The 21,771-nt window shown below is 39.9% G+C and overlaps 1 protein-coding gene across 4 annotated transcripts in view; it reads right to left on the reverse strand.

The window, feature by feature from the left end:
• Nucleotides 1-21,771, reverse strand: part of daam1a (dishevelled associated activator of morphogenesis 1a) — an 87,272-nt gene that overhangs the window by 3,360 nt on the left and 62,141 nt on the right. For 2 of the 4 annotated variants that reach the window (XM_088924591.1, XM_088924593.1), the window contains exons 7-24: nucleotides 21,469-21,579; nucleotides 21,275-21,378; nucleotides 21,084-21,150; nucleotides 20,871-20,988; nucleotides 20,408-20,546; nucleotides 20,026-20,084; nucleotides 19,596-19,783; nucleotides 18,842-19,135; nucleotides 18,380-18,487; nucleotides 16,864-16,893; nucleotides 15,296-15,393; nucleotides 10,469-10,553; nucleotides 7,153-7,259; nucleotides 5,600-5,688; nucleotides 5,153-5,321; nucleotides 4,763-4,870; nucleotides 1,738-1,798; nucleotides 1,076-1,207 (exon numbers count right to left, since the gene is read on the reverse strand). In XM_088924591.1, coding sequence (XP_088780717.1) covers nucleotides 1,076-1,207; nucleotides 1,738-1,798; nucleotides 4,763-4,870; nucleotides 5,153-5,321; nucleotides 5,600-5,688; nucleotides 7,153-7,259; nucleotides 10,469-10,553; nucleotides 15,296-15,393; nucleotides 16,864-16,893; nucleotides 18,380-18,487; nucleotides 18,842-19,135; nucleotides 19,596-19,783; nucleotides 20,026-20,084; nucleotides 20,408-20,546; nucleotides 20,871-20,988; nucleotides 21,084-21,150; nucleotides 21,275-21,378; nucleotides 21,469-21,579 — 2,067 coding nt within the window. The remainder of the gene's footprint in view (nucleotides 1-1,075; nucleotides 1,208-1,737; nucleotides 1,799-4,762; nucleotides 4,871-5,152; nucleotides 5,322-5,599; nucleotides 5,689-7,152; nucleotides 7,260-10,468; nucleotides 10,554-15,295; nucleotides 15,394-16,863; nucleotides 16,894-18,379; nucleotides 18,488-18,841; nucleotides 19,136-19,595; nucleotides 19,784-20,025; nucleotides 20,085-20,407; nucleotides 20,547-20,870; nucleotides 20,989-21,083; nucleotides 21,151-21,274; nucleotides 21,379-21,468; nucleotides 21,580-21,771) is intronic. The other 2 variants (XM_088924595.1, XM_088924594.1) reach the window with 1 other exon arrangement.

Consider the following 21,771-nt stretch of genomic DNA (forward strand, 5'->3'; position numbering starts at 1 on the left):
GACTGCAGACTCCAACAGCAGTGTCTCAGTCAAACTGCACCCCTGAAGGTTCTACACTCGACATGTCTCTCTTTCTCCTTACAATCCCCTAACTGCAAACGACTTTATTAACCAAAGCAAAGGCAAAACAAGAGAAAATGGAAGCTCTATACTACAGCCCAAGGGCACCAAGAATTTAAAGTCTATAGTAAACACCGCAGGGGCTGAGGGACTCTTACTTTCAACGTCCCTTTGATGTCAATTTAATTTATCATTGCCATATGGGCCAGATATCAAAACCAAATGTGTGTTAGTGGGACTTTTCACAGCTCTGAGCTCAGGAATTGTATTCAGTTTAGGTATTAAATGGTGCATGATTAACAAGCGCTGCGGTCTGATGTCTTGGCAAAACGTGACGGACATGAGGAGGAGGTGTGCTCTGCTCGGACACATTCTGAAATATCGTTTGTTGTTAATGAGTGCAAATGGACCATGTCATCTTCTCTCTGTGATACTATCTACTTTTGTCAGGAAACTCCCTTTCAGTTTAAGCTAAGCAAGCCATTACAACACAAATGGGCTTCACATGTGTATGTGCAATACTTTAAAAATCACTTTTCAGCATTCCTTTTCCACATGTACATTATCCCAGACAGAGCACTATAGTCGACCGTTAACTGTTAATGTACCTGCACTCTCTTGTTTTGTAATTCAGATAGCTTCTACCGCATTTAAATGGTTAAAAATAAACTTGACCGAATGCTTGCCATGCTTGAAACCCAAGAATTCTAATCACATGCAGAATGTCTGCATTTATATTTTGTAGCTTTATTCAATATCCCTCCAGGTAGCCACTGAAGAAAGAAAGAAATGAGTCCATTTTCTTTGCAATGCTACAGAGATAGGTTTTGACCCAGGAATCACAATGCTTTTATTACTGCTGAAAACGAAATCGGCACAAAAAGAATCCCCAGTCTCCATTACTAAATGTGGAAATGCTTCAGAAGCACGTGAGATTAATTAACTTTTCAAAGAGCAAAACGGGTTGTTAGACCATCCTTATTACAACAGCTGTTCGAGCCCAGGCTATGCTTACCAGCTCTTTGGCTTCTTGGAGTGAATCCTCAACATCAGAGAAACTGAAACTGGCCACAGTGATGAACTGGCTGACAACCTGGACAAACTTGTCTCCTGACTCTTGAGGCCTTGTCTTCTGGAAATCGAGCTCCTGCAGAAGTAAGAGAATAGATGAATGCTGTCTGACTAGTATTCCTTCAAAGCTCTCCAATTAAGACATAGCCAACATAATCACCTATGCACTATATATACACAAATAATATCTCTACTAAAGATCCTATGGGATAGTTTCCAAGAGTAGGGATATGACACCCAGTGTCCATTCTAAATTTCACTCTGGGTTTGAACTATCTGGCTTAGGCCACATCTAAAAGATCCTTGAAGGCCACATGGCCTTGTGCTGGCAAGATCGATCTCAATAAAACCCAAAGACTGCCGTGAAGCCTTTCGGCCACAACATTTGTTTAAATGTTAGGAAGAGCTCTTGTAAGTCTGCCAAGCAAAGTGACAGCAAACAGGAAGGCTGTCACACAATTAGGTTAGAAAGGAAAGAGTTCAGGGAAACCCCAAAGGAAACTGGGAAAAAACATCCTGGATAAGAAGTCCTCCGCACTGACTTCCTTCCACTCCAGACTCAAACTGCAGAACATGTGGAAACTGGAAGCAGCGCAAACCACTTACGCTCTCCACATTCTTCAAGCCACTGCGCAGATTGTTGATGTCTTTCTCCAGTTCTGTCATGCTAGAGGAGAGGAAAACAGTCCGGTTACCTTATGGACATTTAAATGGACATTTAAATTAACCAAGTTCACAGTTTTGTCCAACTTTGCCTCCATGCAAAGCTTTAAGTCTCCAAGGATACACCTGGGATCTCCCTGACTAAGGCTGTAAGGCATAGCTGTGCATAGTACGGTTCTCCAGCAAGAAAGTCTTTGTGGGACATCTTCTCCCTGCCTGTACAGGAGTATGTACTCTTCAATCACAGTACATACCCGATCAGCAAAGCTCACGCTTTGATATCTTTGCTTATTTCAGTATCTTTGCAGTGGAGGCTGTTTTTCACTCTCCTCTCCTGCTGCTGTCCTCGGCTGATTAAAAACATGCTGAATTTTAAATCGGGTTGTAAGAAACAGAACTACAGCTTTAGTCACTTAATTCAAGCTGTAATGTTTATAATGTTTTTAATAATCATTGCACAGAAACCTTTGATGAATATCAAAAATCCACTCTTGACTGTGCATTCCTTCCATATATTTTTAAAGCTTTATTCCAGTTGCGAAGTACCCACTTGGAACAGGGTACATTACTGGAACAGTGTGAAGTAGCTTGCTTGCTCAAGTTGCCCCTACCGAGGACGAAGAAGAAGAAAAATCTCAGCCTCTCATTATAAGAGTCTGAATTTGGACATCATATGCTTACAAGACCTGTCTACACCAATTATAAGCATTTTTGTTTTTTCAGAGTGGCGCATACATTCACATTCCAGGCTGGAACTAGTCTCAGCAGTCCGTGGGAGCTCCTGCCAAGCCACAGATGTACTACACCAAAGGCCGCAAGAGGAGTGGGCAGACTTAAGAACCCGGGGAGCTACCAGCTCATTGTACACCACGTGCTCTGTTGCACGTGGTCCACAACCATTTCAGGGTGTTGTGATGTTTATGGGCAGAGAAAAAATAAGTCAATATACAGTAGGAGAATTATTGTTCTGCTTTATCAGTGAAGACCGTGTCCATATTACAGATATTTCTCCCATCTTTCCAAGACTGAAGGCAAGACCATACGGATTAAGCCGAGTATCATCAGACCTGAGGCTTCCTTGTCAAAGGAATATTCAAACCATCTTCTGTCAATGCAGATGCTTTGTTTTTTGTGCAGAATGCAGCAAAGTATTCATAGTTGTGAGTTGATGGAGAAAAATGAAAATCCAGCATTCCCAAGAAATATTCTTTGTAAAATGCTACACTGTCAAAAGCTTTTAAAAATTACTAGACCAGAAATACTCCCATATATTTAATCCCCAAATATAGAGTATTGTGTAACACAGCTGGCAAACAGCAATGTCAATGAAGCAATGAAACAATTTTTTCGGTATTTCACCTGCTATATCAACAACTACACTGACTTAGTTCGTAACACTTCTCCTATTTCAAGAACAGCTCCATCATGACACTGTAAAAAGCAAGGTTAAAGCAGATTACACCTGACACACGTTTTAGCCCTTTTATGCTTTTCTTTCCCAGACTAAGGTCATTCAGAAACAAAAATATTGGCTCAATACCTTATACATCATTTCTGTGGAGAGTCTAGCCAAATCCAGCTGAAAAAGCAATGTGTTTCCATGGGATTTAACTGATAACAGAAAAAGCTATTAATAATAGATTAAGTAATGAGTCTGAAGAAGAAAAGTGGATTTTTCATTGATTTGCACATAATAAGGATGAAAAGGATGGAGTGTTTTCATTAAAAGTAAATAACTTTCAGTTATTAAGTTATTAACTTTCCCTGTTTACACATAGTTCTGCATCACAAATGGCCCCTAAAGCTATAAGAGAAAACAAGGGATGTCAGACCCAAGTCTATATACAACATACAGAAGAATACTACCTAAGCAGAATTTGTATGTGAGCACCCATTAAAGATTGTGTTAGCAGACTGAAAGCTATTTGCAAAAAAATGTATATCCTTCAATTGAAATTGAACTTTATTGGATGGTGTGCATTATCTTAAACCCAATAAAAAAACAGGGTACATATATGTTTCAAGTAGAGCTACTGTAAGTGACAAAACTGTTGGTAATCTTTCTCACAGCGCTTCTTCACATTTAACTCATGTGGTTATGGTTGCTACTGGACTCACAGGAGAGATGACAGCAGAAAACAGTCTTATGAAACAGTGTATTAAAATGAGCATGACGATAAAGAGCTCTTTCCTGTCCAAGTGTGTATACCATGGGTTCACAACCTAGCATGTTCAATACTAGTTCCGAGAACTGAACCAACATACTGCACTTTCCATAGATTTCTCTGTTTTAAAGTTTCCAAAGAGCAAATGAGTGAAACCTTCAAGCAGTTCTTTAACAGGAACTCAACACACCTTAGCTGTTTATCCTCAGGGCTGACCTGAACTAAAAACTACCAATCTGTTCGAATAGGTGGTGACTCAGACTAGGTCTAGGTCAGCAGCTAATGTTTGCTCAGGTCTGCCTTGGAAAGCTCAATACAGTTTGTCTTTTCAAAAAGTGTTTGCCCTCTGAAGAGAAGTGGTTCGCTCAAGCTGTCAATTTTTGTCTACTCCAAGGGTATGGCACACCTTGAATAAACAGCCAAGATTTATTTCTCAAGATTTCTTTAAGATCTTTAAGCCTGAAATGCTTTAATGGACTGGACTTTTTCCATGTACAATCCTGTTGTTGTGATAATTATACCCCCGTGTTTTGGAGAGCGATCAGTCTTTATTGTCTGAAAGGATAAATCATTTTGAAAACGGTGCACAAATCTCAAGTTAGAATAAATTGTTTTTGAGCTTTTCATTCAAAATGAATACAGATCAATTAAAAAAAATCGATATGGAGGCATCAAAAGGACTCATCTTCCCTGCAAAAATATCAAAGGAAAAAGCAAGGTGTTTGCAAGTTGCACATGGCATTATTTTCTATTGATACTTTTCCAACATGTCTTTACTAAACTGATGGACAGTTTTTTCTTACTTGACTTTTGCAGCCTCTGGTACATTCTGCAGATCCTCATGGAACAGCGCAACTTTGGGGTACTTCTTTTCTAGGACTGTGATCAGGTAGTGCAGGAGAGTAATATTTCTGCAATTATATCAATAAATGAAACACGTGTTATGCAATTATCAGAAACTCTGCAGCTTAAACAATGAAATATTAATTTCTGTGCACATTGTGAATAATGCCTGAAGTGCATTCAGTACAATTCCTTTACAAACATTGTCCATTCTCAATGCCACAGTCTGTTCTTGGCTCTTTACAGTTATTTCAGTCCAGAGTTCCATGTGAACACAGAATGAATCAATGATTCTGACTTCTGCTGGTCCGAGACCATGCAAGAACAATGTCACGACACTGGATGCTTACTTGTCGATGCTGGACTTTGTGTCAGCAATCTTGTTCAGTGAGGACACCTTGAACCCGTAGGCATTGCCTCGCTGCCCTTTGTTCATGTAGTTCCCAAAAGCCAGCACCACCTCCAGCAGCTGTCTCACGTTTTTGCTGTGCAGAACCTCCTTAGAGGCCCTAATGAGAGCTGCGAGCCCAGCATGGAAAACATGTGGTTACATTCACAAAAGGCAGAATACAAAAACACACTCAACGTGCGTGCGACATGGTCTTTCCACAGCACCGTTAAAGGTGCAATACAACAGGAAACATTAATCAGAGGCACATACTTGCAGTAATGCTTAACAGAATCGGGACCCACAGGCTGTGTTGTCTCAGGCAGCGCATGCATCGACGTACTACATTCTACTTCAGGATATCCAAGAGCATTTAAGAACGTCCCTTGCAAGAATATCAAGCACACACCTTCGACTTTAGGCTTGACTTCCCCCACTCTCTCTGCAAACTTCTTTTTGAAATACAGAGACTGCAGCCTCTGCTGGTAGTGGTTTATTCTGTCAAGAAAGGGCAATGGAAGGGTTGTGAGGAAGACGGTCTCAGAAAGAGCTCACAGATACTGACACTTGCCATGGATTTCACTGGTGGCTGCCTTATTTCTAAGTGACTAGTAAGCAGAAGCAGGTTCTCAAAGAGGAATCTTGATGTGAACGTTTCAGCACTGAAAAATAGCTCATGTAACACAACAATCAACATGTTTATTTGAAAAGCATTTGTCGGCCTTACAATACATCTAGCCAATTCGATTCAATTTGTGCCAATACTTCCATTTACAGGGTAGTTGGCAAGACTGCTTTGTTTTCACAAACTAAAACGCTTGCAGGCCTACAATCTGAGATGGTCACCAATTCATGGAAGGAAGCTTTTTTCCTCCTCCTTTAACCAGAATGAATACGATTACAAAATGAAAAGCAAGTTTCATTCATAATTACAGGAAACAAATGATTCCCAACACGTCCCTATAGTGTTTATTTTGCTAATCAGCACATAAAGGGCAGCTGCACAGTTAACAGAATTGTACTCAAAATATGAAATAATTACAAATGTCTGATACCATTAATTAAAACACTTTAAAATTATCTTTAAGAGATGTCAGATTATGAACATTAATGATCTTAAAGCTCCAAAATGTTCAGAAATGAGCCTTACAAAGACTTGACCAGGAAACCAGGCATTTTTTCCCATACAGGAGTGGGTTTCAGAAGTCGGAAATATATTTTATTGTATGGCCAGGGCGCGTCATCCTGTGCTGTGACAACAGCCAGCTCTTTCGCCTGGGGCTACTTCTTCTAAAATAAAGACATTTTAGAATCTGCCTAGGGACTGTGATCACTTAAAAAGTCGAAGCCCTGCTAATGAATACTGTCAATGGTTTGAGCTTGTGCTTCAAAGCAGCTAATTTAAAAGGCCTTTCTTCTTCAAAAGTGGCTACAATCTTCATCGTCAGCAGAAAGACTTTTAGATTATGACCTAATGTCCTGTGAGTAAGTGGATGTTTTCTTTTTAGTTCAGACTGTTCAATCATCTCCCCCCAACATCCCATTAGAAGTGGCACAGTTCTTAAAATATCACACTGCAGCAAGAGATTTGGAACAATTTCCTTTCCAGACACAAACACAAACTGAATTTAACAGTAACAAACACCTTTCACACTTTATTATCAGAACATGAATAACATGTTAAAAGAGTGACAGTAATGTGTTGATAAAAAACCCTAATAATTAATTGAAGGTTAATAAAAACATTATTCTGAACCATACTTTCAGCTCCAATTAACTTTTTATCACATTGATAGCATGTTAGTACTGTAGATTGTTCACACACAGCTTGAACACAGCCCTAAACATCATTGTGACAATAATAAAACATACAAGATGGGTTTGCCAGTTACGGGCACATGATTGGAAATGAATCAGATCTCTCGACAAGAATAAAGCCTTTGTTCCTCGGTCCAACCATACCTGCTCATTTCGTAAAGGAAGCGATCAGCTCTCGCCATGCGGTCGAGCTCGTGTTTGTGCTCCTCCAGGAGGTCCACATCGCTTTTTTCAGGAATAAACTTCAAGAGCTGCAGAGAGTCAGAGAGATGGAAGAAAAATGAGTTGCTCTTAGCCCTTCAACACACTATGGTAAAAGGTCAGACACAGCGAAGTGAAAAACAGAGTTTAGAGTAGGGGTGTCAAACTCACTTACTGTGAGTTTGTAATCAGATTTGATTTCAATGTACTTCACAGGGGCCATGAAAACAATAAATCATCAAAACACTTGACACAGCAAGGCAGTATTATTGATTTGTAAACTTCCTTCATGCCATCAGCCATCACTGCATCTTGACGGAGCTTTTTGTTTTTATCATCATGAACTGTAACTAAAATTTTGGATTTGTGCTTACAGCACACTACATAAAGTCTCGCTCTGTTGAAAAATATATTGCCATGCAACAACTGGCAAAATTAATGCACAAGGACACGTACACACCCCTCGCTGTTCAAAAACTTGATTTACACGTTTGTGCTACAACAAAGCATGTATTTTAATACTGTTTTATTAAAATATATGAAGCCACCGTGGCTTCAACGAAGGCGATGCCCTTGCAGTTTTCATTATATGAATTTTTTGAGAGAAAATATGTCTATCGGTTAGTAAACAACAGGACTGAAATGTTACAGGGGCTCGGAGATTTGCAATCACATGAAAACGATGTCTGGGAACATGAGAAGGCACTCGTTGATAATAAGTGAGAAGCAGCTCTTACCCTGATTCAGACACAACAGAGCTTCAGTGTTTATTTTACTAGGAAATGCAATATTTTCCTTTTCATTAAAGATAATTAAAAGGCCACTATTACAAAGCTAAAACAAAACTTATCAAGACCATAACATACCCAAAGTTAGGTTTAGTAAGTCCACTGTTAATTTAATCACTGACATTGCTCCACAATGTAGAGGAAGAGTGTGGACAGGTCTCTCAGGATCAGTTCTTTTTCCTCCACTGTTTTCAGGCAAAGACACGCCCCTGTCAATCTAGACGCGTGACATCATCACAAAGGAGCATCGTGATTGGATAGAGGTAGAGAAGCACAGGGAGTGCTATCTCAGTAATGTTGACAGGCATACCTGCTTGGTGTGTGAGCTATGCAGGCTCTTCAGACCATGACAGCCCCTCAGACCAAGCTAATGGGCCCGGCAGGCCAAACCTGGCCTGTGGACCGAATGTTTGACAGCCCTATCTCAGGGAAAAATTAGGTTCATCCCTTTTCTGTCCTTCTGCTTTTGCAAAGCACAAGCCCTTCCATGGCTGAGACAGCTACTGTGTCTGAGCTAGCTCAAGAAAGCAAAGTAAAGCAGGCAGCCGATACTGCTCTCACAGTTCACAAGCACTACTGTCATAGCCACACTGGCCACCCGAAAACATACAAGATCAAAGATTAAATTTAATTCATTCATACAGACTCGGTAACATAAAACTGGATTAGATATATCCTAATGTTAGATGAACTGATAAACAGCAATGTTTACCAAAAGTCTCCAAGGGCAGTTGACAGATGACAGAAAGACTGAAACTGAGAACTGTAGGCAGTGTAAAACCAATCCCATTAATCTGCTCAGGACTTGAGACCAGATTCGCTCAAGGGACTCGATAAGAATCCTGTACTTTGTAAAAGACTTGTTTTCCCAGCTCCACATTATGAGATAGTGGAAGTTTAATGTATTTTCAAAAGAACAGATCTAAATGTTTGTCAGTTCATGCTGATCTGAACTAAAACACAAGGGACCATTAGTAAGTTAAGCCAAAGGAAAAATGGCCCAGCTATTACCCTAGTGCCAAGATAACACATCATCTCACTTCTATACAAATATAGACTGAACAAAATTGGAACATATTTTATAGTGCTGCTGAATAGCTGCTATAGAGTCCCTAACAATATTCAGATGTTCAAGGGCTATTATAATGATAACATCATTTCAATAGTCCATAGGTTAGAACAACAAATACCTCAGTGCAAATGTTCATTCATCATAGAAACACTGTCTTCTCTTTATCCAGATCCAAATTAATAAGGTTTAAAATGGACGCACAAAGCCCCCAAAAATTAAAAGTGTGCACATTTTTACAAACTCTGAACCTCCAGAGTAAATGACAATATACCGAGAAGCAAAGTCAGCTTTTTAAGTAAAGCTATTTTTCAACATCAATCGTATTCTACAATACTATTATAATATTGCAATATTGTTAATAACATTACATAATGTAATCATAATTTATTTTATATAGCATCTTTAAAAGTCGCTTCTCTAAGAACTTTACAGTAAAAAAAAAGTTAACAGAAGATAAAATTAACAAGGGTTAAAAAACAAGGGTTTAGACAGCAGAAGAAGATGCAAGACGCAGACATAGACCAATGAAACAAAAGCTTTTCTGGAGAAGGTTCGGAGTCTGGATGTGAAAGCGCTCACAGAAGGTGGCTCTCAGGATACCAACAAGACAGTAATGATACCATGAGCGGAGGAAAAGAGGAAAAAAACATGATCAGACACAGATCTTATCCTCCTTTTATACATGATGCTTACTGGAGGTAAGACCACTGCTATTGGAGAGGTTTCAGAATCAACAGAAGGGTTTTTAAAACGTACATCTCTTCATAAATTTTGATACTAACCATGAGCCTGATTAGTACAAGATTGACTTGCTGTAGAAAAGAATTATCCTGTTGACAAGCTCAACTAGTGCTTAAGCTTCTTAGGAATATTTTCTTGCTTAAAACTTGTGAAATAAGCACATTAGAAATACGAACTCTTCAAAATGAAATAGAATATTGCTCAACCCTACACTCCCACTCTCAGTCTATCAGGTGGTTTACCCAAATCCTGTTGTGAGGATGATTGAGAGCAGCTGAAGAACCAGTCCTGTGTTTATCTCCAGCTCCATTACCTCAACCACATGTGCCCACAGAGAGCAGATTAATCCAACCTGCTGCTCACGGGAGCACCTAGATAGCAGCCAATGTTTTAACTTGTTAATAATCCACAGATTCATCCTGATGTTTCATAACCGTACAAAAGACCTTGCCTCACTGCTTCTTTTAATCGTGCTACCTCATACTTTTAACACCGCTCGCAGATGAGTGTAAAATCCTTTAATTCCGCATGATGTGAGAGAGATACTCTCTGTCCTCTGAGCTAAGGCTGGAGTCACTGGGACATTTAAAAGTTTGCATCTGCTATCTCACGTGCTGTCAGTGCAGTGCGCCTTTCTGCACAGAGACTGTGATCACACCTGTTCGAGCATGTCCTTGGGGAGATCCTCCTGCTCATCCATAGTCAGAATGGCTCTCTTGATTTCATCGTTAGACAGCTTCAAACTGAAAAACCAAACATCACAATGGTGTCAGTTCTCACATTGCAAAAAGCAGCCACTTGCATGCAACAACAGTCACTTTTACTTTTGCCCTCAACTTCTTCTTTGATATTATGGATGCTTCACAATAAAACTTACCACAGAGAAGTCAATAACCCAATTTAAAAAAGAAGGTTTATATATGTATTCAAGGGGTTTTTACGATACCCAAATTCTGCCATACATTACAATCGGGCTGCTGAGGAGTGCTCCCAAGCTACTTCACACGTAGCCATGAGAATAAGAAGACGTTAAACTGTGCCACAGCAAAAACGTTCCAGAAGTCAAATGAGCATTGCAGACACAAACAACAATGGTGCTATGGGGCTCATTCAGAACAAAAGAGAAACAGCCACAGTCTAAGTGGAATCTGGTAAAAGACTGACAGCAGATGTATGTGATAGAATGAAATGTTTCTGCCGTGCTTTTATTGAAAAAAATAATCATGATTTTCAAGCCACACATCCCCATAAAAGCTATCTTATAAAAAGCTTCAGCGGTGATAAAAGAAGTGGGGATATTTATAAAGCTGAGTTCACCCACAGGCTTTCAGATTCAAATTTCAATGTATTTTAAGGTCTATGTTAAAACACCTGCTTGACAGAGCTTGCCTTTTAACAGAAAGCATTACTAATTAACTGAGGGCACTGTAGTTGCATAGCATGCTAGCCAAAGTCCCAAACATAATTTATACAGTACAAAAGGTACTGTTGAGAGTGAACTGGCAGTCATCTTAACAATGCAGAAAGAACACAACCAATGTTACTGCAGAACCAGCACTGATGTTATGGAGTCACACGAAAACACTTTGAAGCCATCCAGCTCAAATCAAAAACAGCTAAGCGGAGGCGGTCTGTCTTTATAAAAACACCAGAAACACATTTCTCCATTCCGAATGAGAACTAGCTTGAGAGGATAGCGTGTGGATCATTAGGAAACCGTTGCACAACTCGGAGCGCGCCACTCCCAGGAGGACGCGCAGGTGATGTTCACACCCAGGAGTCACAGAAGCTTTGCCCAGGAGGCAGGAAACTCCTTCCTCCTCTTGATCGCACCTGATCTTGCCAGCTTTCCAAAAACAAGCGTTACTTCATGGCTGACTGTGAAATCAGCAAACTCTGACATCATATAGTGCAGCTAACAAGTTGGTTTTATTTCCCTGCTTGGATATGGCTGTCCCTAATATTCCTAACTTGGTAACATGGTAACTCAATCTCCAAAAATGTTTTTTTACAGTCTATTATTGCTTAAAGCTCTGCCTGACGCAAGTCCTCGCCATACCAACAAATGTCGAGATCGCCACTGCACGAGCTTGGTGGTTATCACGCGCTCGCCTTTGGACTGCCCGTCCTTTTCACACCCGAAACTGTGGCGTCCTTCATCACTACGCATAAATTTGGGGGGGAAGGCAGATAGCGGGCAAGTTAGCAAATTGTAAAGCAATACAGAATCACAACACCTTGCAGACCCAACTGCAGGCAAAGTTCCAAAGAAGAGCTTTGGTAAAAATGTGCAAATCATACTAGACCGTGCTATAGATGAACAACCTGTAGATTCCATAACTTATAATCACCTGAATGCACCAGATGACAGCTACACCCTGCGTCTTGCCATTACAAGTCTGAAGCTGGGCTACACAGCTCTATGATAACTGCACTTAGCCCCACACCCATGGATCTGGGTAACCAGGCCACTCCCTAGGAGCTTTTTAATCTCTAAGCCTATGTAAGAAGTGGTTAGAGGAGGCATGGTCCACAAACCATACAGCTCTCCACCCCTTTACGTACACATGATCTCCCAGAAAGTCAACAGTTTGTCTCATGATCCTTTCACATCCTTGAGTTTGAGAAAGTTTATTAAACTGTCCTGGGAAAAGATTCCTACCAAAACACTGATAGGGAGAAAAAGCAACTAAGTAAGTTAGGTTCAGGTCAAACAACTTATTCTGAATGTTGCCTTCAGCAACGCTACAGTGTTTCTTGTTTTCTAACAAATGCAAAACAAAATAGAGATGCACTTAATTTTTTATAACAATAAGAGTGTTGATCACGTCTCAGTATTTGCAGACATTTGCAGGCCATTTCTGCAAAGAGTCGATCATATTTCTTCTTGGTCTGTGAATAAATTGACGTAAAGAACTCGACTTGCATTTCAAACTGGACATTGGCATAAAACGTACGCATAGTGCAATTTTAATTAAGCTCCACATAAAGCTGTTCGGGCACTGAAAGCCCTTAGAGTACAACAAACATCCCATTTCCCATTATGCCATTATCCTAGGCCTTCCTGGTAATCACAGCTTTGGGCTGTCTGCCCATTTAAAACTGGAACTTGAAGTGTTCAATGAAAATCACAAGATGCCATTTTCAAATGCATTTTCTAGCCGTTGTCCACAAGAATTTCAGTTATAGGTTTTAGACACTTGGACACGTTTACAGTATTTAACATGTTATTACTGATAATGCTTCAAACACCATATTGAAGTGCATATCTCTCTTTTCTATATTAGCTTCAATTCAGTGTGCATATTCACCTATACCTCACAAAAATTATTTAATTACATTTCTAAATATTTTCAAGAATCAAAGATTGAATGTTGATACCACAATGACCAAATTCCAATCACAGAAAATTAATGAGAAAAAGAATGTTTCAGTCACAGCTATAAGATGGAGTGTGTGAAATTAAGTTACTAAAAAGACTGTAACTGTAAAGAGATCAGAGAGGAAAACTGAAAAGAGTGGTGGAGATCAACATTATCCATATATGAAAAGGTTAACTAGGATTCTTGGCCAAAGCAGAAAGTTAAGCAGATTGTCATATTTGAAAAATGATTTCCCAGAGAAAACAAGTCAAAATCTTATGTAAATACAGAATTCTTTGTGAATTAGGCTGTAAAAAAATTGGTGGAGTTCTTTTGCTTCAAGTGAAAGAAAGGAAACTGAGCTCTTATCGAAAAGAAAACACATCAGGATGATTAAACAAGAACAGCGTCAAGATGAAGAAAAGGAATACAATGAATTTAAAGAACAGGTCAGAAAATAGCAGAAAGGCTGAGAGGGAGGCTAAAATAAATGTTTCGTTAGTATTTACAACATGCCTAGGGCTGAGGAAAGAAAGGTCTGTGTTATATAGGATTACCACAGATGTGACGAAGGTATTATAGCTACTAGAGACACTAGATCAACAGATCACCAGGCCCTGATGGTGTTTACAAAAAAAAAATTATAGAACACAAACAAAATTCATTCAACATTTTCTCAAGAAAGAGAAGCTATGAAGTGTTTCATGTACAGTATAGGACTGAAAAGCATCAAAGGCTTAAGCCAAGTCAACCCTCCCAGCCTTGTTGTAGAAGCCGATACCTTGTCTTCTTTCAGTGGCTGAAAGATACCGTCTGAGCACTTACTGTAGATACAAGCAAGACAAGCCAGACGGGCCAAAACGTTCCCTGCACTTTGTAAACTATTCTGACCTGTGGAATAATCAGCTGGGTAGGAATTTTCTACACTAAACAAAACTTAACTAATCCTACACATGACCAGGTAGTTATTTTGGAGAACACAGAAAATAAAGAGTTTTGATCCAAGAAAACCTTAACATGTTCTTACATACCATCACATACCATTTTAGACAGCATACCAATGAGAAATTTGAACAAGCAGAAGTCGATATTTTTTCCTGCGGACTCTATGGACCAAACACTGCACTGAATTTAAGGCACTGTATTAGTTTTAACAGAATCACAATGCACTGTTAAATTAATGTTTTCTATTTTGGAGTGACTTCAAAATTAACACTAACTCACTTTGTTGTGCAACGCCTGTTTAATTGTTTATTAAAAATAACTGTGCTATTCTGGTGTTTTCTGGTTTTTGTTTCAATCTAAATTGTCTATTAAACCATTTTCTTAGACATTCACATGATTTTTCTTAAGGTCTTTTACAGCAGATTTCTGAAACTATTAACTTATTAAAAGTCCAGTTACCTTTAAACCACTTTACAGCACCAATTTAACAGTAACATTAAGCAGCTATTCGACCAACTATGTAACTCAGATTGAGATGCATAAAATCCAGGAGAAATTAGTCCCTTGAGGAACTGAGTTTAAGACCCCTGTAATAAATAATTATAATTAACATGGTACAGAGCAATAAGCTCTTTTTCACGGAAGGATGAAATGGTTGCAAAACAAGATTTTCAGAGAAAGGCTAGCTAAAAGCATCTCCTAAAATAACTGGATTCCACTTTCTCAATGTTCATGCTTGTTCACTCTTTATTGAATTGTAAATACTGCCCTGCAAGGCAAGTAAACAATTAAATCTAATTCTATCAGCTAGCAGCTCCAGCCCAGGCTACAGAGAATCACCCTGCATAACGTTATAAAATATTCTATCACAGGCTACCATAGGGTTGCCACAGCATTTCAATTTTAACATAAGAAAAAAAATCCATCAAATAAGAACACGTCCAAAAAAGGAATATGTAATGTCAGAAGCTGAGAGCTACATCAATATATACACTGAACAATCTGTAACTTAAGACTCAGATCTCTGCTGTGTTCAGTTAAGAAACACAAGACAACATGTAGATCTGTTATGAATGGAAATACCCTATAGATAAATTGCTTGCAGTTAACCTCTAAAAAATACACAAAACACAAACTTAAAGCAAATATGCAAAAGGGAGAAAGGAACCTAAGCTTACCGTGAAAGAAGAATATTACAGTTCTGGGCTCTCCGGCCATCGATGACAGACAGTTCCTTGACTTTTTTGGAGCTCAAGGAATCATCGTCCATCTCTTTCTAAAGGGAGAGACAGTTAACTCCCATTAGCTTTGCTTGACATTGAAACAACTTGCTGCAGATACACTGTGGCAAAGTGCTGAGCAGAGGTTAGGGTTCTGGATTTGTACGTGGATATTTGTGGGTTCAAGTCCCAGGTGAGACAGTGGTGCTGTACCCTTGAGCCAGGTACTTCACTCAAATTGCACCAGTATGATACTCAGCTACATGAATGGGGGCAAATTTATATGGCTTTGAATAAAAAAAAGCACCTGCCAAATACATCAGTAAATAAAAAAACAACATCTTTTGATATTTAATAGGATAAACACAATTTCATTTTTAACACTTAAATATAAACCACCTGGCATTGCAAACAAAATATAATGAACAAAATTAATTAATTCTAATAAAAACAGTTATTCTACAACCTCCCTGAGAATTTGAAAATTAAAATGACTAAAAGTGGAGAGCAAAAAAAAACATTTCACAGCACAAGCGATGGCCAGAAGCTCTCCAGCTGTCAGGGGAATGATTGCTGGCCAAAGGCCAGGCCTGCCTGAGGTGGAGACAGAGTCCAGCTCACAGAAGACTGTCCTGCCTTTCACCTGGGTCCTTTAATTGCTTTGATACAAAACATTTGTACACAGTATCTAGTCAACACAAACAGCTGGATAAACATCTAGACACACAGACGCACAACACACTGCATGAACATGAAAGTCAAGTTCTTTCATGACGAGGTAAATGTTTACTGTACAAGACACTTCGAACTTCAACCTTGCTGTTTGCATTTTCTTGTTTAAAGGAAACATGCAAAACAAATAGGGATTAGGACAGATGTTCCATTCTTCACCATTTAGAACATTTTAGACAACAGAAATCTCTTCTCTTGAGCTTCTGGTTGTTCACTGAAGCTTGCCATTCCATTAAACTAATTTATGTAACTGAGCTCAAAGCAAAGATGTGTGTGATAGTAAAACTTAAACAGTGCTTTAATTAGCAAAGTTATTATCTTAGTCTTTTCTGCTTTCCACATTAGCATTAAATGCCACCCATATCTCACAATACCTATTAGCTCAGTTAACTAAAACAACACTAGTTTTTTTCCCCTGAGAAGAGATGACTCTACCAAAGGTCAGCTTAGAAAGAACAGCTTACTGATCAAACAGAAAATGAAAATACTACACAGAACATCTTAAAATATGCTGAAGCATCACAGGTAACGCTATAGCTGACTGAAAAGATTCATTTTCTGTCATTTTCTTTCAGAAATAAAAAATAATGTTCACATTATATTTGCAATGCAACCCATCTATCTATTTGCCAGGAAAACATGGTCCAAACACAACAGAAAACTAGCAACATACATCCAAAACATACTGTAAGAGGACAGACTCTGCTCTTATTAAAGATTCTTCCAGATCAAAAGGACAGGACTGATGACGCAGACAAAGAACAGGAGTGTAAAGGCTCAGAAATAAAACTCACCTGTTTGCTGTTATTGTTCATAAAGAAGTCCTAAAACGCAAGCAAGAAGCAAGGAAGATGCAGCACTCATTAAAAACAGGGCAGTTTGGTGAATCAAAGCAAAAAAAAAAACAGCCAACACAGCAAATCAATATAAATACCAGTGTTGAATGAGAGAGTGCCCCGTGAGCAATGGCTCAGAGGAGAAAATCACTACATTTCTGTGAAACGTGCAAATCAAAGGTACACAAATATTAATAACACTATTGGTTTTCTCCAATGGCAATGAGAATAGTAAACTTAACCTCTCCAATACCATGATGGCAAGTTTCATAAAAAATAACTGTATGATGAACTTTCAATTCAGCACATCAACAGTATTCACTGCTTTTCACAGAAAACACATGCTACAATGCACTACAAAAAATGGTAACTAAGGGAAAGTGTATTTAAAACCGAGAACAGGAGACCCCCTGCACAGGGAGTGGGTGAAGCTCAGAACAAGCAGCCCCGCCAATAACAGCACTTCTTTGAGGAAATGGGTGGACATGACCCTCAGAAAAATCTCTCTCTCTCAAAAAGGCCTATATAGCCCAAATGGTCTCCGCTCACTTGCAAACTTTCTAATGTTGTGAAGCGTTCCTGAATCTAAGGAAAAGAATATGGCTATAAATGGATGTTCCAATGCACTGTATGATCATCAGCAGATGGAATTTTTATTTTCTTAACCTGATGGTACTGAAGAGGTTAAAACTTGATTAAAAGAGCAGGATATTTCCAGGTAAAAAAACTAAAAATTTTCAATATTCTTTGTGAATTATAGCAACGAAGAATTAGTTACTTAACATTGCCAGGATTTATATAATACTTTAGCATTATGAAAACATAAGACACAAAATAAACTGTTTTCACCTGGATCGATCCTCTAATTAAGAAGCTTGGGTGGTGATGTAATCTATTAATTTCAGGAAGTGTTCTCCTTAGGAAGGAACAGGAAAGGCTATTCCAGCTTCTGCTGGATACTTTATGAGAAACTCAAATTAATTTTACTATCAAATTGCCATCAATCAACTTTTTCATATGGCTCAAAAAATCAATTTAAGATGTTTTTAGCATAAAAAACATGTAAATGTTATTGTTGTAATAGTTTATTCCATAATAGCCTCTCTGTGCCCTAGGGGTAACACTAGATTATTGATCACTCCTTAACTGTTAATCTGAGCACTGTTTGATTGCAGTAACGGCATGCATATTACTTAGAAACCTGTTACATTTTTAGTTTGCTTAGAACATTCACTTGACATGCAACATCAACAGTGTTTGGACAGCGACATCTTGACTATCATATCACATCACTAACATCAGAAATGCATCTTCAGTTGAAGACTGGAAAAGAATGTGCAATAATCAGAGATCAAGTGCTTGAGAATGAATTGGATCTGCTCTTCCGATGTCTTAACCAGTAGAATGCAGAGACTAGTGTTAAAATATATAGCAATTCCTTAAGAGCTCCAAATTCACTACGATTTTACTCTACCTGCTGCCTCTGGTAAGCAGAGAATGTCTTTTCAATGTCCTCAAGGTCCAGCACTTTGAAAACCTTTACATCATCAACCTCAGTCCACACGGTACCCTCCAGTTTGTTCTGTGAACAACGGAATATAAAGTCAGTGGTTTAAAACGTTTTGTTGCACATTGCACAGGACATTTTTTTTTATTTTTAAGAGATTCCTCTGTGTGTGGAAACACAGCTTGAGCAAAATGAAATTTCAAGTCACCCGAGCTCTCAACCGGTTGTCACTTTAGAGTCCTGTACATGCTTTCCTGATCGAGCATCTGTCTTTCAGCTTAATCCCACACTCAGCCTCCAATCCCATAAACATCTGCACGCCTGTTTTGAGCGACAGCAGCAGAAATAACCACTATACTTTATCTTCCTTTCGGAGCCGAACCATGTGGCAGGCCCCCGGTGTCCAGCACGCTGCTCGGGTCGGCTCACCTCAGCCAGCTTGGCCCAGTTGAATGACTTGAGGGGGTTGGCCGGCTGCGGGATGTTCTTCTTCTTCAGGGCCGGTCCCAGAGGGGCCCCCGGAGGAGGAGGAGCCCCTCCCAGGGGCGGGGGTCCTGGAGGAGGAGGGGGCCCACCCGGGGGCGGAGGGGGGGGAGGCGGCATGCCCCCAGGAGGGGGGGGCGGGGGCGGGGGCATACCGCACGGAAGAGGAGGGGGAGGGATGGGACCCCCTGGGGCCCCTGTCGGGAGAGGAGGGCCCCCAGGGATGGCGGAGCTTTGCCTCTGGAAGGGAAAAGGAATCGAGCTTCAGCAGGACAGCCAGCGGCACAGGACACACTGCCGCTCCCCGCAAACCAATCCAGTCGAGCAGGAGGAGCGGCAGGCTGGATTGCAACACGAAGAGCGAAGTAGCCGCTCGGCAATAACAGCTGTTTTTAGAGTTTGCCACATCCTTAAGCATGTGACAGCAAATTTAGAAAGTTCACACACCACGATGAACGTCTCTCATCTCATAATCCAGCCCTCAAGCTCAGAAAGGTGAACAGCAGGTGTGATCCCAACCATGCCGGAAGATTTTAAAGAGTTGTTTCAGAATATATGTGCGTCATCAAAAAAACAAAGTTCTACAACAAATTGTAAGGCGTTGCACTAACATTTTGTTCTCACGTATATTTTTCTTCTGAAACTCTATTCTATATAAACTGGCACAAGGGAGCTCAGAGAGGTATGCAGGCAAACCTACAGTGCTGAGGTCCTGGAGTTGTGTGGAGAGCTCTGACAGTTGCTGTTTGGCCTGTCTGTGTTCACTGGTTTCCTTTTCCAGCTTCTCTTTCATTTTATTGAGGGTCTGCATCATCTCTTCTTTCTCCTGGGTCTTGGCATCACACTCCCTCTCCTTCTTCTCCAGTTTCTGTTGCAGCTCATTGTGCTCTATAGGACAAGGGAAGGAATTACGACCAAAAACCAATGACAGGCCTTCACTTGGAGGTGCACAACAAGACAAAGGGCTTTCTACCTGGAGGCACACATCAGAGTGTTGGAAAAACAGTGAATAACAAGACCAAGAAAATCCATCATAGATTGTGGCGACGAGTCCAATTCCTGTTTGAATTGAGCATAAACCCAACACACTAATAAGAGCCCGTGTATACTACCACATTAAGTCAACCAACCTTTTCTCATCTTTTCTGCCTGCTCTTTCCACTGCTTGACTTCATTTTCATTGACCAGCCTGAATGGAGCAAAAAAAAAACCAACAACAACAAATCATTGAATGCAGAGTACTACTGGTGGCTGGTGGTGTTCCGTCACAAAATCATTTAACGTTTGGAGGGAGCCCGATGACTATAAAGCACTTTTTGTTATGTGTATAAAGAAACTCAATCCCCTTTTACATTAATGAAGTAATGGAAAGTGTGCTTGCCTAAAAAACCCTATTTTCCACACATCTCTGTATTTGCCGACGTCAGGCAATTTTCAGAATAGAACCGCTGCATTTGGCGAGGACCCCCTGTACCTCTTTTTCACCCCTCAGCCCAGCAGCAGATGACTCACATTCGAACAACGTTCTTAACGTTGAAGTTCTCTAAAGGCGTCGCATCCGGATCCTGGCCCTTGTCGTTCTGCAGGACGATCTGCTGGACGATGCGGTCGAGGAGCAGCCAGTAGTGAACCGTGACTCCGCTTCTCTTATCTGAGGACGGGAGAGGAGAAGCATCGGCTTTAAAAACGGCACAAGGAGCAGAAGAATCTCTATCACCTCTGGGGGTTCAAATTCTGCAATTTCAAGCAGACCCAACGAGCTGGTGTTCATAGTTACTCTTGGGCTGAGACCTCAGAGCCAATAGGACATTTTATTTATTTTAGTCCCATCACTTTCAGAAAATCACAGTGGAATTTTAAAACTTAAGAGGGGTTTTGGAATAAAATACTGCAAGCATGCTGACACCTTAGGTTACTGATAAAAGTCTTTTGTATTTCAATAAATCACGATTATAAAGATGCCACGTTTACTTACAAGGCATTAGGAGACAGTGGTGTAAAATGGACATGAAGTGTGGAAATGCTTCTGTGTGGTTCATCTTCTTTCTAATTAGGTCAAACATCTGGGTAGCACTCTTAGTATCGATATGCACCTAAACAAAACGGACATCATAACAGATAATGGATATTATAACAGGGATATAACAGGGATCTCTACATTACCAGAGGAAGTCAGGAGAGGACTTACCGTTTCAAATCGTTTTGCCAACATCAACTCGTCGTCATTTCTCAGCATTTCAAAGTAATCCAAGTGCCTGGAATACAATATATTGAGGCAGAGGGCACGGAAGATAAGACAAATGAACTGTTAGTGTGAAACACTGAAAGGGAGCATTCAAGATACCAACACAAAGACCTTACTGACAATGGGCAGCTTACCGATCTAACGTGGAGTTCTCGTGTGACCGCAGCTTGTCTATCACAGGCTGGATTCCCAACATGAGAAACTCATATCGGAGATGCACTCGGAATTCGAGGCTGTCCTGCAAAGGAACAGCAAGAGTTATTCATCACACAGCAGATAAGACATGTTTCGCCAAGACTGACAGCCCAGTATTAAAAGAGGTGCTTACTTCTCCAGCTCCTTGACTGAGAACAGCGTTGATGAATGACATGATTGCTGTTTTCAGGTTCACCTCATCCCTGTATCGCCCTGTGCTTCTGTCCAGATCATTCAGTAATGTCTGAAGAAAGAAAAAACAAACATGAGTGGCCAGTATTACACCCTGTCACTCAGTCTCCAAGATTTGTTTTTTTATTTAAGTCTCTGGAAATGTTTTTTTAAATGATTGTGATGCGGTTATGGAGTATAGCTTTAAATAGTTGATACATTAACTGATATAGTCTCTCTTAGTTGAAAAGAAAACCACACTGAT

Source organism: Atractosteus spatula, chromosome 9 (genome assembly GCF_055471065.1).
Source record: "Atractosteus spatula isolate fAtrSpa1 chromosome 9, fAtrSpa1.hap1, whole genome shotgun sequence".
Taxonomy (NCBI): domain Eukaryota; kingdom Metazoa; phylum Chordata; class Actinopteri; order Semionotiformes; family Lepisosteidae; genus Atractosteus; species Atractosteus spatula.